General features: G+C 33.0%; 2 protein-coding genes across 2 annotated transcripts; one reads left to right on the plus strand and one right to left on the minus strand.

The window, feature by feature from the left end:
* The first annotated feature begins 1,817 nt into the window (after nt 1-1,817).
* Nucleotides 1,818-20,901, plus strand: LOC135143233 (interaptin-like). The gene is made up of 5 exons (XM_064075112.1): nt 1,818-1,964; nt 15,547-16,501; nt 16,558-16,840; nt 16,889-17,542; nt 20,762-20,901. The coding sequence occupies exons 2-5, from the start codon at nt 15,549-15,551 to the stop codon at nt 20,819-20,821; spliced, it is 1,950 nt and encodes a 649-aa protein (XP_063931182.1). The 5' UTR covers nt 1,818-1,964; nt 15,547-15,548; the 3' UTR covers nt 20,822-20,901.
* Nucleotides 6,852-7,376, minus strand: LOC135143181 (uncharacterized). The gene is made up of 3 exons (XM_064075057.1): nt 7,127-7,376; nt 6,996-7,070; nt 6,852-6,936 (listed from the first exon to the last, which is right to left on the minus strand). The coding sequence occupies exons 1-3, from the start codon at nt 7,292-7,294 to the stop codon at nt 6,862-6,864; spliced, it is 318 nt and encodes a 105-aa protein (XP_063931127.1). The 5' UTR covers nt 7,295-7,376; the 3' UTR covers nt 6,852-6,861.
* Nucleotides 20,902-21,473: the final 572 nt, after the last annotated feature.

Raw genomic sequence — 21,473 nt, forward strand, 5'->3', positions numbered from 1 at the left:
TTGACTCAACTAGCTGAATGAATGCTCTTCCCGACGGTGGCCTCTGTTTAAACCTATGCGTGCCTGTCGGTGGATCCAGAACGCCGCATCGAGAGTTTTCTGTCCCGTAATCGTAAGCCGCTCCAGACTTGCCTTTGTGGAAAGCCGTATCGACACTGTCAGCGCTGTCAGCAATGCTGACTCACCCATCAACGTCGTGCGTACGTCTAGAAAACTCTTGACGGCCGTAGGCGTCGTACTGGGGCGGCGTAAGGGTGTACTTCGTAACAGTATCCTCCCTCCTCTCATTCTACCTCTACAAGATTGATTACCGATTTGTCTATAAATACCGTCTATACAAAATACTATTTATGGTGTATGTTTCAAACACAACTTTTCCAGTAAAATTTAGTAATCACGTCGTTAATCTTTTAACGAACATCTCAATGAGTTTACATTCAGTTCCTGAGTACCCCCCAAGGTCACCAGGTTTAACCCCTCTGGATTACTTCTTGTTCGATTTGTTTAAGCGAACCTAAAAAATTGGTCGAAAGTTGTTTCGACAGAACTGCTCTCGCTCCTGAAGTACAATAAAACATCCAACATTCTCGAATTGAATTTTTCCTTTACCTAATATTGTGATGACGTCATCCACATTTTTGCAAGGACACGTATATCAACTTACGGGCTTTATAAGCAAATCCGAAAAATATTAATGGAATAATAAATCATCAAGTAAAAACTCATCATACTTTGCACATTTTAGTTAGGATTTATACGGCAAAATTTTGAGCTGACGTCATCAACTTTTTAGAGGGATAAGCAAATATACTCGTCTTTTGATTAAAAATTTATTATACTCTTCATAATTTTAAAACATCTGCACGATTTCAAAGCATTCGGTTTAGTAGATTCAAAATTAAATTGCTAAATGTTGTTTCATAATTTTGATTTTTTCCCAAAATTCTGGACGTTTCGAGTAAAAACTCAACAAGGACTCATAAACTACATATGTAGGACTATGTTATTTTATACAATTTAAAACCCATTTACTATGTATAATTTTGAAATGACGTCATCAGTCATCACATTATTGGTGGGGATGATTAGAGAAATTTTGGTTAGCGTTTTATCATCTACATGATATTCCTAATATAAATACAAAATTTTACAACAATCGCCCCAGTACTTTCAAAGATTATTTGTCTAATAAAATGTAAAAGTAGAGAGTCGGCCGACGGACTCGATTACAATACTTCCTTTGCTTACGCTCAAGTATTAAAAAGAAAAACGGACTATTTGAGAGAGATTGAAAGGTCCGCAACTGACTGGTCTGCCAGAATAATTGCTTGCACTCAAACATCGCGAAGTAGGTACATGGTGATTATATTATCTATTCACGTCTGGGTATTTCTGAATAGGCAACAGAAAAATTAATCACTCTGTATGTATAACTTCAAATCCTCTAATTATATTATAGAGAAAAAATAAGTACCTTATTCAAATTCATGACAAACGTATTGAAAACAAATTGAAATATCTAAACATCAAACTGATGTATGCCATTTTTCGATGTACTGCATATATTTCAACGTAAATTTTATGTTCCTGCATAGAATTCAAAGATCAAATTCCGCGGTATTTTTTCTGAAAGGTCTGGAAACCTTAGTTACCGGTTACCGGTCGCGTTGTTAATGACGAAAAAAAGTGACAGCTGTTTAAAAATGCGACATGAATTAATCAAATGTGCTATTTCGTTGAAATGAATCGGCGGGGTGTTGAATTTTCATTCGCAGAATCATAGATCAAGCGTGCAGTGTTTGTGATCCTAACCTAATACAAGACCGTGGATTTGTTGGAAAAAGATTTGGAATAACATTAAAAAGTGAAGCTGGGTCTGTTAATAATTAATAATAATATAATATAAACATCCCACATATAAGATCAAATCGAAGCAACCAGTTGGTAAAGAAAAATTCTTCCAGGTTAGTTTTTAGTTTTAAGTGTTACGACCACTTTACATCCTGAGATCGTATCATACCGATTTAGAGTTTTAAACATTTACAAAGCCCAGTTTTGTCTATGTAATAACGGACATACTCGGATGAATGCGCAGGTGAATATGTACCTAATATGTATAAAAATCATCTTTATAAAAAGAATCATATTTGGGAGTAAGGTACGGTCGTCGTGTCCGTAGAATTAAGTATAAGTCAAAAGCTTATAGCTATTTTAGTAGCTTAACATTCCTACAAAATAAAATAACTAACACAAGGATATATTAATTACAGTGAACAAATAGTTGGTAAGATAATGAATGCGTACTTATAACCAATCGTACGAATTAACTAAAGCTGATTACAAAATCAAACAGTTACTCTTATTTTTGTTACTAGCTGACCCCGTGAACTCCGTTTCACCTACAATTTAATTTTGAATCTGCAAAATCGAATGCTTTGAAATCTTGCAGATGTTTTAAACATATGATAAGCATAATAAATTTTTATTCAAAATATATTTACTTATCCCCTCCAAAAAATTGATGGCGTCAGCCCAAACTTTTGCCAAATGAATCCTATCTAAAATGTCCAAAATAGGATGAGACTATACTTGTGATTTATCATTCCATTCATATTTTTTACTTTTGCTTATAGGGGGTGTCTCAAAAAAATTAATCACTGAGTCAATTTATTTTATTGATTGAATCAAGAATTGCAAAACTGAATTTTGAAATATTGCAGACGTTTTGAAGTTACTGTTTGACATTGTAGGTTTTAAATCAAAATATATCTGTTTATCAAGCCCAAAAACTTGAAGACGTCATCTCAAGATTTTGCCGAATAAATCCTATCTAAAATGTGGAAAATATCATCAGTATATTTTCGTAATTTATCACTGCATTCATATTTTTTAGATTTGCTTTTACAGTGACTCAAAAAAATATATGGATCAATCAATTTATTTTAGTGAATAACTCAAGAGTTGCAAAAATGAATACTTTGAGATCTTGCAGACGTTTTAAAGTTATTGTAGGCATGGTAAATTGTTAAGAATATTTATTTATTCCCCCCAAAAAATTGATGGAATGGCTCACTCGATTTTCGCAGATAATTTTGGGAATACAATACAGTTATTTTTAGTATTACACTGCACCAATCCAAGGTGGTATACCTACGTGTTGATAGTAAATGTTGATTAGGTCATCACAAAATTGTGTGAAGAAAAGACTCAACTCGAAAATGCTGAATATGTTTCATTATACTTTTGGTGCGAAGGAAGTTCTGTCGAAACAACGTTCGATCAATTTTTTGACAATGGTTGATATAAATAAAACTCAGTAGATGCTCATACTCGAAATACGAAGTATCTACTCGAATATCAAATCAAAATATTTCTAGTTTTTCTAGATGATACTAATACTTCAGTAAGTAACAGTTGATGCTCAAGTAGCATCTCGATACAACAAAAAAGGACAACAATGACAGTGTTCAACCATCAAGGCAAAAATCGAGTCACCAAAATATAAGTTAGTATGGGGTAGACACTTTGAGATGGGAATCTCTATGGCCAGTGTTAGAAAAAACGCACTGCACAATTTATGCATAAATAAAAGTTAATTACATGAAAAGTTTTCGATATTCCTGCTCCTAATGTGTTTTTCAAACTGAATGCACCTTTTGACGACGTTCCACATTTATGAAAGTCACCATGTTTAGTTAAAATTCACTCTTACAACGATCCTACTGGTTTTCTAAGCTACTTTACAGACAGCTCAGTTATTTGCCACGCCGATGCTCATTTCTAGATTAAATGCTCACAAAACGCGTAGATGTTCAGTTTGTGGCCGGGGAGATACAATGTTTCCCAGTAGGTACTCAGTACATAGAGTAGATGTTCAAGTATATAAGAGTAATAATGAAGTAGGTACTTCGTACTTCGAATATAAGTATCTACTCAGTTTTATTCATACCACCCAATGTCTCGCTTCAATGTTTGACTATTATGTTGATTATGAGCACAACGCTGATCAACTTCCATATCCGTTTTTTTACGAAAAAACGAAGAACGATTTGAAATGCAATATACTTTTTACAATCGCACGATAGAATTAGTTTTGTATGACACGTCAGTTAGACGACAACCATTGAAATTAATTTGAAGTGGCGATTCCCATACAAAATTTTTAGGATTTTTTGATTTTTTAGCTGTTCTTTTAAGTTTCCCCTATTTTTTTAATTTATAAACAATCCCCGTAATATAAAAATTTCTTCAAATCGCTCAAGCCGTTTTTGAGTCTTAGCGAGACTAATAGGAACAGCAATTGATTTTTATTTTATAGATGATTAATAAATGGGGGTTGGTGGTAGAAAGGTGAAAATTTAGGGTTATGTGTATTTTTTGATGCCAAATCTTAGAAAAATAAAAATAAAAAAATGTGTCAAAAAAATAGACAAAAATTTTTTAGGGTGGGCCACCCTTATCACTTAGGGGTTTAAAAAATAGTTTACAACCTATTGTCAGACCTACCGAATAGACATACAAAATTTCATACAAATCGGTCTACACATTTCGGAGAAGTTCGGTTACAAACATTGTGACGCGAGAATTTTATACATAATGCATTATTATTTTAGAACAAATTTCATTACCATAAAAAAGGTTATACTGACTCGACCTTAAAAGATAGACATATGCTGTCGCGGACTTTTCTTTAGAACTTTTAGAGGGGAACAATTTCGTTATACATGATTTTTACGTAACTTTAACCGTTTAAGCAGCGTAAGCAACGGAAGCTGTCAAAGGAGGAATAATTTTCCCGTTTTTCCGAATTTTTCATTGCTACTTCGCTCCTAATGATCGTAGCGTGATTTTATATAGCCTATATGTAGATATGATACATGGACTATCCAACACAAAAAGATTTCTTGAATTTGAACCAGTAGTTTCTGAGATTAGCGTGTTCAAATAAACAAGAGCTTCAGTTTTATTATATAAGTATAGATTTGGAGTTTAAATATCCAAGGACTGATTTACAAAACTGAAAAATGTGGGAAATATAGACTAATATAACATAGGGTATGGCTAGCGATAGCTGTATGCATTTTCGGTACCTACCTTTCTCTTCATATTGTGTACGAGCTCTAACAACTAAGAGTTGAATTTTAAAATATTATTGAGATATTAAACAATTTTAGTCCTTTTGGCGTTTTGGCATGACGCACCATCCTGCTGGATTTTATTTTCCAGCAGGATGCTGTGTGACCATCAGAATGTAATTTTTCAGTACTAGGCAATAACGAGTTATTTAAATTTTCTTAGTATTTCTGGGCGTTTATGGTTCCTTGAATACATTTTAAATATCCCAATCCTTTCGCCGACATGCACTCCCAAATCATAATCCCTTGTGCAAATTTTACTGTACGTTTTAAACCGCCTTCCTGGAATGCTTCATCTTTAGTCCTTATTACGCATTTCCGAAAATCACAGACACAAACATAGGACTTCAATTCGTCACTGAAAATTACTTTTTTCCAATCTTCCATTGTCCAGTTTAGTTTCAATTTAGCTCAAGCAAGTCTTTTTTTTTGCGCCTCTGTTAACAGTGGTTTTTCTATGTAGGTGTGGCATCATAATTTTTTTAAATTTATAGTCACTCGGTACTAATAAATAATTACTATATTTTCTCATACCGGACTTTTATAAGTGGTTCTTGCAATCAAGTGGGCACTATTTTGCTCCGCCATTTTTGAACTGCATAACCATCTTATTTGTTGTTGCTAAACATTTCACTGCTTGCATAAACTGTAGAATTTCAAATTAAATACTGACAATTTTATTTGTACAAAATACTACATTCACTTAAGATATGTAACATACTCTTCATTTAGGTTGACAACAAACCTTTATTTTCAATAAAACTGTTTTAAGATACAGTTCTACAAAAGAACGTTGAAAATGGTCGCCAGTTTTACTTCCCGAACGTAAGCGAAGGAAGTATTGTAATCGAGTCCGTCGACCGATTCTCTACTTTTACGTTTTATCGACGTTTCATGCCTCCTACAGTACGAAGAAATAGGTCTCTAGTTTTCGTCTGTCTGTCTGTCCGTCTGTCTGCCATTTGTCCGGATTTTTTTCTAAACACTCGCGGTTTTTTTCCTCTTTTGGAAATGACCGGCAATATTTCTTCACTTATGTTTTTGTTTGTCACAAAACTGTTCCAAATAAACCATAGTTAAACCTCCTGTGTTCTATTGCTCCATCTTGTTGAAAATAACTTAAATACTGAAATTTCGACATACAGCTGATGTATGAATGGTTGCAAAAATTCTTGTCTGTATCGTTCCTTCGTTACTAAACCGCGAAAAAATACAGGTTCATAGATTCTTCGCAACAATAGATCTGTTAATTACTTGTTCTTTCATTCAGAAGCCTTCTAAATTTCGTGGAATTCCAAACACGATGGAGAGAATAAGGCGCACAACAGGGATCCTGTATGAAAATTCATCGGACAAAGATTTTACCTTTTATTGTGAAAATTACATTTTTATACTATTTGTACAATTCTACCGGAAAAGCAGTCTTAAACAAGCAAAACCGGCAAAAATATTGTAACAAAACTGCCAAATTTCAAATATTTTAGACTAAAGCCACTAGATAGATAAAGTAGCGCAATTGGGCGCCATATTGTGTCCTCGCCAAATTCAAAATAAATAAATAAAAATTAACGGACTCGATACTTCCGTACAAAACGTAAATGTAGATTTTTTTCAAATAAGCATTTATTTATGTTTAAGCGTTATTTGTTCAATGCACTTAAATGCCATTGATAAACACAAGGGGTGAGTAAAAAATATAGATGAGAAACCTTGCAACACCAGTTTATTAACAAAATTTCGGCCGCAATAGTTTCCTTCCATCTGCTCGCTTTGCTTCGAATTGTTGTTCAGAAAAATGTAACTAAAAGTAAATAGTATTTAACATTGTGCAATTACATATGCAAGCTTTAAACAAATTACTTCGCAAATTCTGGAGTTGTCGTTCAAATCGTCCCGGCCTATTAAATTGTCCTCTTCTAGCCCTATTACTAACACCTGCAACAATTTAAATTAGTTGAGAAAACTAAATTGAAAACTCAGTTGTAACCTACCTGTTGGAAGACGAAACAATCGGCTTTTATTTCCACACAAACGATCACAACTTGGCATTTTAAAATAAGAGTCATAAAACACCACAAAAAAACACAAACAACTTTACAAAAAACACAAACAACTTTGCAAAACAGGTGATGCGTTAAAGAGCGTTTGACAATTAACATTGACGTTTGTCGGTCGCCATATTGTGTCCGAAATACACGTTCTCTCTCTAACACATTGAAACATTCAATTGCGGTACTTTGGTTATCTAGGGACTTTATTTTAGACGTCAGTTGGGCGCTCTCATTCGGTCATAATGCGAACGACCACCCACGAAAACGGGTCACGAAAAACGGCGAGCTGTCTCTACTGATTGATATCTATACTGTGGTTGTACATACAATAGAAGACTGACGTTCACATAACACGTGTGTAATAGAAGTTGCCTATATTAACGATTGGACACAGCATAGATAACAATCAGTAGGGACGGCTCGCCGTTTTTCGTGACCCGTTTTCGTTGGTGGTCGTTCGCTTTATGACCGAATGAGGGCGCCCAACTGACGTCTAAAATATTTGAAATTTGGCAGTTTTGTTACAATATTTTTGCCGGTTTTGCTTGTTTAAGACTGCTTTTCCAGTAGAATTGTACAAATAGTATAAAAATGTAATTTTCACAATAAAAGGTAAAATCTTCGTCCGATGAATTTTCATGCAGGATCCTTGTTGTGCGCCTGCCTTATTCTCTCCCTCGTGTTTGGAATTCTTGGAAAAGATAGTAAACATAACACACTTTTTGTTTAAAAAGTCGTCGCAAACGAACAACAACGGTGGTTATGAAATAAATATAAAAAATTTATTATATATGATTCCGTTGTTGTGGTAAAATTTAATATAAAAGTAATAAGAAACAAACTACACGTAACAAAAAATTATATAAGCAGACCTTCACTCAATAAACAATTTTTTTATTCATCATGTATATATATATTTTTTTTTTGACCTACACAATCTTGAGTTTTATTTTGAGACGTTGCTTAACCCATAAGCAGTCGCGCGTGGGTAAAAATGACCCAAGCCGTACATTTTGTCAAATATCTTTTTTCGCTTAATCCCTATGGACTTCCGGTTTCATGAATTCCTTTAAGGGGATGTTTGCTAAAAGAAAACTGTCGGATTTTTAATTTTGCCGTGTTATTGTCTTCACAAGAAGTTTGCGTGTAGAAAAATAAAGACGAGAAGTAGTGGTAAGCTGGTTGAACTCAGGAAAGCTGGGGTGTAATTTATGACACCCATAAACTCTGGTAACAGTTCGGCACCCGCTTTTCGTGTATTATTGTTCGATTTTCGTTCGTCAACAGTTCAATTTTCATATACGCATTTATAAAAATGACCACAAGAAATTAATAAGAAATAAAAATGTGAATGTGTACAAAAATGAACTTCGAAAAATTAAGACAACAAATAGTAAGTCCAAGCAATTATAATTTAATTGGAAAACTGATTGATTTACAACAAAAAACGCACTCAGCCCAAAAATTATTATAAATGCAGTTATTTTTCGGTCACAAAATAATCACTTTCGCAACACTTAAAAAAATTTGTGGCAAGTAAAACAAAATCAATTTTAAGTGTCCAAATGGTTCTACTGAGTGTGTCCCTATACTAAAATGCAACGAGAAAATCACCAATTTCTGCATCAGTACGTACCTATATGTCATGATGTAATGCAAATTATAAAATAAACTACAGACCAATAACTTGTTTCGTTTTTATTTATGCGTATTTATAAATATACCCAATTGTTTTACTTAAAACTAAGTACTTCAATTATTTGGTTTACATATTTCAATTATAACTGGTTCCCTAGCTGGTTGGTATCGGCTAAGTTCAAACTAAAGAGGTATAGAAACTACCTGTGTATACTGAATGGTTATCCGGCTAATTATAAGGTTTATGGTAATCTTTTATTCAACAAAATAAAATTCTTTCAGGTAATACACTTTGATCTTTGACAAAAAGCCGAGAAACAATAGGGTTGGTGATTATATAAAGTAACAATAATAAAATTTCTGTTTTGACTCGTTAAAGTCGAATGTTGATAGATTGAATTGAAACACCTTGTTAACAAATAACACTTTACTTCTCTTACTCTTACAGTACGAATTTGAACTCGTGTGGTCGGAATGTGGGTTCGTAATGGTCGTTTTAGGTACTTAGACCGACTGACAAAATGATGGGGGTGGAGCTTACGACCCTTCTACCTGGAAGGGTCTACTCATTGTTGTACGTAGATTGTACATACTGCCCCCTTAAGGTATATATGCCTTAATACTAGTATAACAATGACAAAACATTTGGGAATTACATGATGCATAAACACAAAGGCATCAAAGACTTAATAAAATATACAGTAGGAATAAATGTGTAACATATATACAAAGGGCATCAAGACTTAATACATATATATCGTAAACAATAGCAATAACTTTCACTTATATGCACTAAGCGAATCATCACTGCACATCACTAATGACAGGCCATATGATTATTTCACTGCGCGTCACTGATATTTTCTGTCGGAAGCAAGCACACAGATGAATAGAATTAGAATATAAGAGAAATGACGCGTATTGTTATATAAGGCGTAATTTGAATTAGAATAAATACTTAGGTACCGCACAACGCGAACCAAGGCACGCCCAAATTCGAGATTAGTGGAACGGGATTGAATAGGATAAGAATGAGAGCCACTAACCTGATAATGAAGACGTCGTCGATTCTTGATTCTGCTTCTGATTACGGCACCGATTTTGCAAGAGTTATAACCGCTGCAATCCGGCTCGAAGGACCATGTTTTGACTCGTTAAAGTCGAATGTTGATAGATTGAATTAAAAACGCCTTGTTAACAAATAACACTTTACTTCTCTTACGCTTACAGTACGAACTTGAACTTGTGATGTCGGAATGTGTAATCGTAATGGTCGTTTTAGGTACTTAGACCGACTGACAAAATGATGGGGGTGGAGCTTACGACCCTTCTACCTGGAAGGGTCTACTCATTGTTGTACGTAGATTGTACAATTTCTATTAGTAACATTGACTTACACTTTATGTAAGTGTATAAAAACAGCGGCGGGTCTAAAAAACAATAATATTTATATGTACAGAAATTAGGAAATAAAAGCATAATACTAGTAAAACTAATCAAATGATGATTAAACTGCATTTTTTGTCTGTCGTTTTAGTAGGTTTTTGACATAATAATTCTGATAAAAGTTTTTTGGACTTTTTCGTGGCTTTGAAAATGGAATCTTCGACTTTCGTCCCATTTCAAAATTTACTCTTTATATATTTCAATGGTCACAACGAGTTCACTAACTACACTGAAGTAAATTTATGCAAAGATTAAATTTGTCACCGAAAAGATGTCGGAAGTAATAAATTATCCCATCGGTCCAAGAACGTTCGGTGGGTGTTATGCCCCGATCCGAGAGAGACCGCAGTAAGAGACAGCAAATGGAACGAATAAAATACAGCTTCAAACATGATCAGTTTTAAATCAAAATTATGAAGTTTTACAAATCGGGCATTTTTTTTTCTTTTTGAAATATCATAGTAAACACTTCAAAGAATGTCCATGACTTACTTTAATGTGAATTTTATAACTATAGTCGGCACAATCGGACCTAATATTAGCGTGATTTTGAGCATATTTGCGATTTTATTAGAGCAAAACAGGTCATTTTTTCTCCAATTTTATAAGTTCCGGACACTAATAGCATATCAAAGATATTGTAAAAAAAAAATTGGGTTCAGATTCCAACTAGTTGTCTAGTATTTGTGAAACAAAATCTACTGTAAATTCACTGAAAACTAAACCGATAACATCACCTTAATTATTCTTACCTGCGTCGACCCATACCAATTACCTGCACTTTATGCGAGTCGACAAATATGTATTTTTTTTTGTAATATTTTTTTGAAATTTTAAATGAAGTGATACTTTTTAAATTGGGTGGCGACATCTAGGAATAGTTTAGGCAACGACCATCCATGACGGCTTAAAATTCGGGTCAGAAAGAACAAAGGCGCCGACACGAGCTGTCCCTACTGATTGTTATCTATGCTGTGGATTGGATTTCATCAAGATAAAATTTTTCTGTGAAGTTGAAGATATAGCGAATATTATGTTCCCTGGCCGCTATTACTACAGTTTTATTTGCATGTAAACTATTTAATTTTAATTGGAAACCTTAAATTTATTCAAAATACCAAAATGTAAATCAAATCACTTAAAAATTTGGGGATACAGGTTGATTCTTTCGAAAGTAATTTTAAATATATTGAACCTCTGTATAAATATTATAATGAATAATATTAACTGCATGTCTACAGTTCGTTGTTAATATTATTTGTATTATGTCTATAGTCTTCCGACTAAGTATATTCTATGATAATTTAATTAAAACCAGAATAAAATTTCAGATGTAAAAAAGTAGGTTATCTTATAAAAGTATCGTTTTAACCACGGCCATATATAACAGGTCTGCGAACTCCGAGTTTAAAATGGTCTTTTTTCGAAGAGATCCCAGAAGGCCACGGGAGCTTAAAGTTCCTAGCGCCGTCTACTGGATACTATGATGAAACTGTCCACAATAATGAATGAAATTTGCGTAAATATGTCCTTGAATGCAAGTTGTCATAAATGTCAGCTTTATAGGTTAGGTTTTGTGACATCTTTTTGAAAGATGAGGGGAAATATACGTCAAATGTCATGTCAAACGTCAGTCGATAGCGCAAATAGTACAAGTAACTACCACATGGTGGCGGTCATCTTAAGCTCCCACAACCTACTACGATACCAGTTTTTAAGCGCCCGTTTTATGAAAATTTATGAATGGAGTTGAAACACCTTACTTATACCACCGTGGTTTTAACGCTCGTTTTTGAATTCACCTTAACTTATTATTAGGGTATTTCTTCCCAACCAAATCAAGTAGGTAACTCAAAAATCACTACCTTTGTTAGGAACAAATTATAACATTATAACCTGCAGCAGCATCGAAATATTTAAAACCTTAATCATAGCATTGATTAAATAGTTATTTATTTATCAAGGAAGCCGCTACGCATCGGGCCTTAACCTGAATCCATTGAAAGAAATGGCACTTTGCTCAAGTAATATATATAATTTTTTCTACGAATGAATGTTTAAAATCAATTTTATAAAAGTTTAAATGAAAAAACGAAAAAACTATTACCGCGCAGTAAACTAATAAGTCATCTTCATAGTTTCTATGACAATTTTCAAATTAATCGTATTTGTACAAAGCGTCTCGTGAATTGTAGTTTTGTGTTCCTTAAAACGCATTAATTTTGGAAAAAATGAAGGATTTGGATGAGAGTAGTGGTTCAGAAAATAATTGTACCCCTCCAGACGTTTTAGAAGTAGCAAGTGATGCAACGCTAAATTTGTTGCCACCTAAGTCAAAAGAAAAATACCTTCAAGAATATTAGTTGTTTATGCAATGGTGTCATGAAAGAAATGTGAACAGGGTATCAGAGAATGTGGTACTCGCGTACTTTTTTTTTTGAAAATTTATAAACGTCATTAAGGACAAAAATGTACTTTACCTCCCGGCGGGAGTGACACTTTGTGCCCTTAAATTAGGGATGAAAATCACATTTTCTATATAGTGAGTAGAAAAAATAAATTAGTTCATACATAATTTATTTTTACACATATTCGTACAAGGATGTAAATAAATTTTAGCTAATATTCGGTAGTATTTAAGGTAGTCTTAATATTTTGTCAAAATGTCAGTCCCGATCTGTGCTTTTTGGGATAAATAGTAAAATCGTAAGGCGAAGACTGCATAAAAATGACAGGTGGAATATTAAACCAGCGGTATTTCAAATGAGATTTACTGAACAAAACATTGAAATGACCTCATCGATTTTTTTAGAATACATAAGTAGGCAAATTTTGGTTGACGTTTTACCATGATTTGATTTTTATTTATTGATTTAAATTATTCCTTCAACAAATTTCTTACAGGACAGATCACAAACAGCCACAAACTGAAAATCTACGTTTTTGTATTAACGCGCCACACAAATTTAAGGAAATTAAACTATTCTCAAAGTGGTCAATTGTAATACTAACTTTTTTTAGCTGTAACTGAACAAGTGAAAATAGATTGGCCTCATTTAAAAGTACCAAAAACGAGAATAACATGTAAAGTCCAACAAAAGACAAATGCAAATGACCCCAATTATGAGTATTGCCGTTGTAAAATCTCCAGTCGCTTTCGAAGCTGTACCCTGTGTAAGGCTGGCAATCAAAATTAGTCGCCACCCTTGTACCTTTCCAGGACTTGTTCTCTAGTAAATGCATTCCTAATGCGTAATGGTTTTATGGCAGGTTGCGGTCTAAAGTCGTAAATGCCATAAAATAATTGACGGCGTTTGCATTTATCTTTTGGTGCACTTTACAGCGCTCCAACGTAAGAAGAAGCCCTAGTGCGCAGGTAAACCCTGAATCCTGATTCCCTTAGATTCTCTTAGCTGAATTTATATTCCATTGGCTTAACATAGAATATTATCCCCTGTCGGAGCAACGCATTATGAGTACACCTGCGGAGCGGTTTGCGTGGGAGAATTATATTATAATTTTTATCCCGATATGTTCTCAGTCGTCATTAAAGGAGATTAAAATAAAATGAGTTTTAAGAAAATTGCGGATTTATTATAATAAATCCGCATTTGTGCATTTGAACAAAACTATTTACGAAAAAGTCTAATGTTCATACAATAATTTAGGTTAAAATAATAATAAATAAACAATGAAAAATTGTCTAAGCATGCTTCATAATCACTACTCAAGATGTATTCATCACTGCTTCCGCTTTTTACATTAATAATAATAATTTCTTCAAGGATGTTTCTATTATTTTTGGTTTTTCGCCATTTACTAAACACTAAATACTCGTTAATTAAAGCCAAAGATGATTTTTGTCGTGTCCAACTGAAATTTTTCTGGAGAGTATGTTGTAATGTACGTAGACTGATTCCGCACTTTGCGGTCTTAGGAAAATTGTAAATAATATTTTAGCTATCTATCTTTCCATATTATTCCAACTCGGACACAGTTTTGAACCGCTATGTATCCATCTAGTGCTTTTTCTTACGCTAGACAAGCTGTACTTTCAGTTTGTGAGAAAAAAGTCGGTAGAGTTATATCGGACAAAAAGTTGAAGGCAACAGGTCCAAGAACTCTAAATTGGTAATTGTTATCGTATATAATCTAGTAAGTGGTAATTTCCGGAAATTTTGACTTGAATTTTGAGTTCTTTTTAATGTGGAAATCGGCACGAGTCGTAGACGAGAAAAGAAAAAAAACGAAATGCCAAGATTGACATCGAACGCGGGACATCCGGTCTGCGTTCCTAACTCATATCCACTACACCACTACCGGGATATATTACGCTAATGGTAAACTGTTATTATAGTGCATTATGTTTTTGCGAAAATTTGAACGGTCAAAGCGGATTCGTATACCACATGAATAGGAGTATATTGTTGTATAAAGTTAAATCAAATAAACATAGAATTAATTCTTTGAAATCATCAGATTGTTGTTGGGGATGATTAGAAAAATTTTGGTTAGCGTTTAACTATCTACATGATATTTCTAATATACAGTTTCCGACAAAAAATTTCAAACATCACTTTTCTGTCATGTCAAAAATTTTAAGTAATAATGCTTTATTGTCATTATTTCGGACAGCTGGAATGTCAAACTTTCAAAATTCAAATTTGATGTGCATGTCAACATGACAGCTGTAACAGAAGCCAACAAATTCTACTTCTTTTAAAATTACCACAATGAATGTCCACTAATTCTGACTCACTGAGCTTACGCTACAGCACGGCCATGGCTACATCTATCTTCATGTAAGTGTCAAATGTAAAAGTTAAAAATGATAGTCAAATATTTTGGTTAGAAACATCTAAAGGTTGCTTTAGACTATCTGACGACTGAATGACATTGACGTCTGAAATTTTTTGGCGGCAACTGTACATACAAAATTTGACAACAATCGGTCCAGCAGTTTCGGAGATTGCGTATCTAATAAAAATGGATATAACAGGCACCAGACAGACAAACAAACAAACAGACGGAAACGAGAGATTACTTTTTTCGTACTGTAGGGGTCAAGAAACATCGAGAAAATATAAAAACTTTCGGTTGAATTGCAAATAGTGCAAATAACTGAAAAGAACATTAAAACGATGATATGTATTTTATTTAGTATTGTTTAGGGGAACCACAAAACGTTTATGTTAATCAGCAGTAATTTAATAACTAAATGTTTCTAGGTATATGTTTTAAACAACTTCCATTTATATTTTTCCCTTTAACTATAGAAATGGAACCTGAAGAACAGTCACTAGTAAACCCCGATGATCAATCATCATTTTTAATACAGGACAATCAAATGTCATTTCTCAATCCAGCACATCAAGTACCATTGTTATATCAAGAAGATGAAGTGCCTGTATTAAATTCTGATACTCAATTATCTTTACAAATAGAAGAAGTTCACACGAATCAAGAAACTGAAGCTCTTTTAGAAAATCCAGATAAACACGATCAAATTATAGAAGAACCGGAAGAAACACAGCAACCTTTGTATAAGTTAAATAACATAGACACTAAAGAGTTAATCAAAACTGATATTAAACAACTGATTTTAACAAAAATATCTGAAGAAATAAATTCTAAAGCTTTGAGTGATTTAAGGTATGAAGCTCAACAACAAGTATCCACTTTAAAAAATAGAACTAACAATTTGCAAAATAAAAATGACGATCTCGATGAACAGGTAAAATCTGATGAAAACCGACTAAACCAGTTGGAGACCGTATTGCTGAAAATGAATGAAATGATTGACTTACTGAAAGAAAAAATAGAAAAAAATAACACGAGATACCGTGAACTTCGCGTAAATGACATTTTAGAAAGAGGTTTACAACAACAAGAAAACTTACGACACTTGAAAAAGTCGTTTATAACAAAGTTAAAAAATGAACAAGAATGTCTTAAAGATACAAAAGTCTCAGATTATCAACGTAATGTTTTAAAAAACGAACTTGTTCAAAAACAGGAACGTCTACAAAGTTTAATTCAGCAAGAAGGTGTTTTAAACAGAGAAGTTACATCGCTTGAGGAACAAATTGAAAATAATTTAAAGAAAAAGCAGCAATTAAGCAATAAAGTAGCTGTTATTACGAATCAAAATACCCTCCTCGAGAACGAATTAGTGGAGAAAAAAAACCTGCTGTCGAATTTTTTTCCAAAAAAGGATGACCAAACAGCCAAGTTTATTTATAGTTTATTTTTTGTTAAGGTTATATTACAAATATCTTTTATTTTAGGTTCACTGAACTGAACGAACAGAAAGCGGCTATGGAACAGAAATTACTTGATGCTACACTGGACTCAGATAATGCCAAGGAAAATTTATTGTTTACAGAGAACCAGATTGCAGAAAAACAAAAAACATTGGCGATTCTGGCAAATTCTCATAAAACTATTCAAGATGAATTTTCGGAATCTTTAAAAAAATTGCAGTTAGAATATGATTGTGTTAGTACACAATTAAATGAAGTTACAACACAATTATCAACCAATAATACAGACAACAGTTTCCTTATAAATGTAAGTACATAACTTTGTCTGTTTTTTAAACTGTATCTATCTTTCTAGGATTTAACTAAACTCCACAACACTTATAATGACAAATGTGATGAAAAAGTAGTATTGATTCACAAAAATTTAGACCTTCAAAATTCAATTCATAACAGTAACTTAAATAAATTGAAACAGCAAATGCAGAATGATGTAGAACAAACTAAAATTGAGAAATCTAAAAAGCAATATGAAATTTCAGTCACAATACTAGATTCTTTGGAAAAGAACATTGCTAAAGAACAAGAAAACGTGAATAACGAATTGGAAAAAACTAGATTAAAGTTCGAGATATTGCAGTCGGAATATAACACATCTTTTCCAGAAATGGAAGAAAGGAAACAATATTTACTTGAAAATTCTAAATTTCTGGAAGAAAAAGTAGAAAATTTGCTTCAAGAAACTACTGAACTTGAGCAATGTATTAAACATTTAGAAGACGGAAATTGTTCTATAAAGTCAGCTGTTCGGCATAAATCAGACTTATTGGAAGAATATAACAATAAACTGCTTTTGTGTAGGAAGTTTCAAGAAAATGAACTACCATTGAAATCTGGTTTGAAATCACCTAACAGAGAAAATATTTCCAAGAAAGTAAAATTCAATGAAATACTTTCCTTCAAATCTCCCAGCGGTAGTGAACTTTCAAAAAATGAAAATTTAACACAATTGGTAAGTCACATTTGGTACTCTTTACGAAACTCAAAGTTGCACATGCGTCGTTCTTAAACAAAAGTTAGTTAAATTTCAAACGAATGCAATTTTATTTCCATAAAACTCCAACACAAACGTCATTTTGAAAAAGCATGATTAACGTGTGGTTGCAAAAATTCTAATAGTTGTGATTGTAAAATTAATTATGAATTCCTATTTTTAAAGAAATTATGGCAAGAAAAATAGCTACTAAAATATTAAAGTGGTATTTTTTTAACTTATTTGGATGTGCCATATTTAAAAAATCAATAACTAACAGTTTGACGTATTCTCAGAATAACTACACTTAGTTTGGGAAAGTATGTTTTTCTAAAGGGAGTATTTATTAATTAACTTCACAATTTCTCTAACGGTAATTCAAAACACAATAGAATGGTCTCACTTGAATAAAGAATACAGAATGATGTCAATCTCTTTGTGGAGAGGAACCTTAAATGTAGAGCTTAAACAGAACCCATTGTATGTACTGTTCCAAAACTAAAAAAAATGTTCTATAATAAATTATGTCACAGTTTATTGTTGCTTGGCATATTTTTACTTTTGAGATTCAATTCCCATTGCTTTTAAGAACGGTAGGGGAGCTTTACTGGTGGAAGACAAAAGTTTGGAGATATATAGCGAAGCGATCAATTTGTTAGAGACCAGTAAACCCCTTAACGTTCGTGATGGTTACACTATTTTGTGTACGACCGGGAAAATTCTATAGTTTTTTATCCAATTGAAAGAAATTCATCACACATTAAGGAACCCTGTTTTGAGCTTCCAAAATTTGTTACTATGGTTTCACCTAAGCATAATAAAAACATAAGTAGATTAATCTTGAATAAAGGAAATTTTATGAAAAGTAAGTTGTTACATGTTTTTAAATCAATGGGCTTTGTTGTCTATCTTAAGAATCCTCCAGGTCTTAATGGAAGGGTTTTGGAAGAAAAGTACCGAAAGAATATTACTTCTTCTAGTCATCCGGGTTACCTGTTATGAGTTGTCCTTCATGTACGTAACAGTCTGTATAAGGAGTACAAATTACAACTGTACCTCATTTACAAACAAAGGAACTGTATATTTGTGTACGACCATTGCATTTTTGATCACTTACCGGGTATGTCACCACGGAGTAAGTGTTATTTACTGAATGCTATGGCTAATACGTAAAGTTCACTGGACAGTCTAGTGAACGGTAACTAATCATTGAAAGTAAGTGGTAAGACTGTATGTCCAGACGACGATTGTGGGAGTTTGGAAATCTGGAATCCAATAATTCGGATAACGCGGGAGCTGCAAAAAGTAATAAACAAATTTTGGAAATAGTTACTGTAGATCCAACTTTTAGTGTTCGCCACATTAGTAGTGAAATTGGAACATCAACACTTACTATCTATAATGCTTTAAGGAAGGAATGTTTATATCTTTATCATTATTCTCGCGTTCCAGCATTATTACTGAAAGATCTTCCTCGAAGGGTTCAATTTTGCTAATGGTCAGTATAATAAACTTAATAAATGTTGACTATTGGGCTCATAATAATCCCGCATAACTAGACTAATTCACCCTCAGCGTAAGTTTTTCCTAAATCCTTTTTGATAAAATCCCTCTGCAACTTAGATAGAATATGTGGTTTATACAAAATGGGGCTCCACCCCATGCTCAACGCGATATTGTAGCCCATGAATCATGAATTTCCTAACCGATGGATTGGAAAAAATGGCCCCTAGTCCAGATCCTAATCTTTTAGATTTTTATTTTTGGGGACATGTTGAATCAATAGTTTATAAGACAGAAGTTACGGATGTAAATTATCTCTAGAACAGAATTCAAGGTGATTCTGGAAAACTACGAAACAATATAAAAACGTTTCAGTCAGTAAGGATGTCACAATAAGAAGGACCAGAGCGTGTTTGCAAAAAAAACGGGAGTACAAATTTAAAAAATCTGTTTATGTGCATATTACGACACTACTTCATACGTCAAAATTGACTTGCAGCAGTTTTTTTAATAAATAGGTCACTTGATTCCAAACATTTTTTTATTTTTAAGTCGTGTTTTAATAGTTGACTTCAAGCCTTCGGCTGATGAAGGAAAGATTTTTGAAAATTTAAAACTGGATATTACTTCTTTTAATCACTTAATAACAGGTTGTATTATAGTATCGCTATGGAATTTCAGGTACAATGCTTAAATAATTGATATTATGTATACACCATCGTTTTTCTCACCAGTTAAATAGAATGTGATTAAATTTGAAAATTCACCTTCATCATTCATGTTTTATATACAAGTTGATTCAGCTTAAATGTCCGACTGGCCTCTTTCTAATTTCAATAGTATCATGAACCTAAGATTGACTGCGTTGCTGTGTCATTGTCAGTTTGAGGTATTCCTTCATAAACGATATTAACCTACCAAAACATCCTACTCACAAAATTTTTAAACCAGTTGAATGGTGTTTGAGAGCAAAGTGGCCTGTAGAGTAGAAGTGTATTAACTGCGTACTCCCGATCAAACACCACTAGACTATTTTTTATTAGGATACGTAAATAAAGAGTACCCGCAACGTCATTTGAAAATGTGGTTGAGTTGCAAGAACGAATTGGACAAGTACGTCAGTCCATTGGCCCCGAAATGTTAGAACGCCTGAGATGTTTTTTCATAAACAGAACTGAAGCTTGTGAACAAAAAGAATGTGACACTGACGTATCTAAAAACAAAAGCAAACTTGGATTCGTTGAAAATTAAATTTTTAATCAAGAAGTAAGCGGATAATGTATGTAAGGATGAAAATAAGAAAGTTGGTCATTTAAACTGGATCACCCTGTATATGGGTTTCTTACTGCATTTTTTAACTGAGGCTGTCGTTATTATGCGATCATTTCATACAATATTTCTTCTGGTCATTTCTTTAGAAAGGTACGACATGAGAAAGTCATACGAAGGTATATTTTTGTCGTATTCAGCCCTCCAAACTTCCTTCACTGCTCTTCGATCATACCATTAACGACTGAATGAAGTGATCCATCTTGGCCAGATTTAAAATAAGTACCACTTTAATGTTTCGCAACACATTGGACAATTCGGTTGAACACCTATTCACCTGTTATCAACTACAAAAAAAGTTCTGTTCTGCGTTTGTATCACAAGTCTAAAAATTATGCTAAGTAATCATATAAACATCTTTTTTAGGAAACGTCGTTACGAGAATGGTTAGAAGATGAGAATGAAAATACTGAACAAGAATTCTAAATTACGCTGTAGGTGCTGTTGTTTTCTGCGTTGCTGATGTTCATTTTGATGTTAAACATAACCTTTTTTTCTATGGAATATTGCAGTGAGTTTGTTATAATTAGTCAATAAATGTTTCTTTTTCCACATTTATTTGTATTTAAAATGTATTGAAATGTCAAGTTCCAACAAAATTTGCCTTTTAATTAATTTAATTTTGATTTCAAGCTAAATTCCATACTTTCACAATACGAGTATATTATAATTACAATATTTATTAGTAGATTTTTAGTAATACATTTTATTATTGTCGTAAATTTGTTACTAATGCTTTCATTTTTTTAATTTTAATTTAACGTAAAACACAATAAATAACTTTTTACGCAAAAACTAACTTTTTAAAGCAACCATTCTTAATTCACCGTACTTCCTTCAAAACGGACTTGGTTAACAGTGACATTAAATTGCGGTCAAAATTTATTATTGATTAATATTATTATTGGAATGAACTAAACTCTCTTGAACGCTATAAACTGACAGCGCTAAGCATTTGAATCAGGTTGGCAATAGCAGCGCAAGAAAATTCTCTCAGAATTGGCTCATTTTATTGCCAACTCAAACAAGATTTATTGATCACGCTATATAACAGATACATCATTTAAAATTTCTATTA

Source organism: Zophobas morio, unplaced genomic scaffold (assembly GCF_036711695.1).
Source record: "Zophobas morio isolate AGI-343-1 ecotype UQ-CSIRO unplaced genomic scaffold, CSIRO_AGI_Zmor_V1 ptg000058l, whole genome shotgun sequence".
Taxonomy (NCBI): Eukaryota; Metazoa; Arthropoda; class Insecta; order Coleoptera; family Tenebrionidae; genus Zophobas; species Zophobas morio.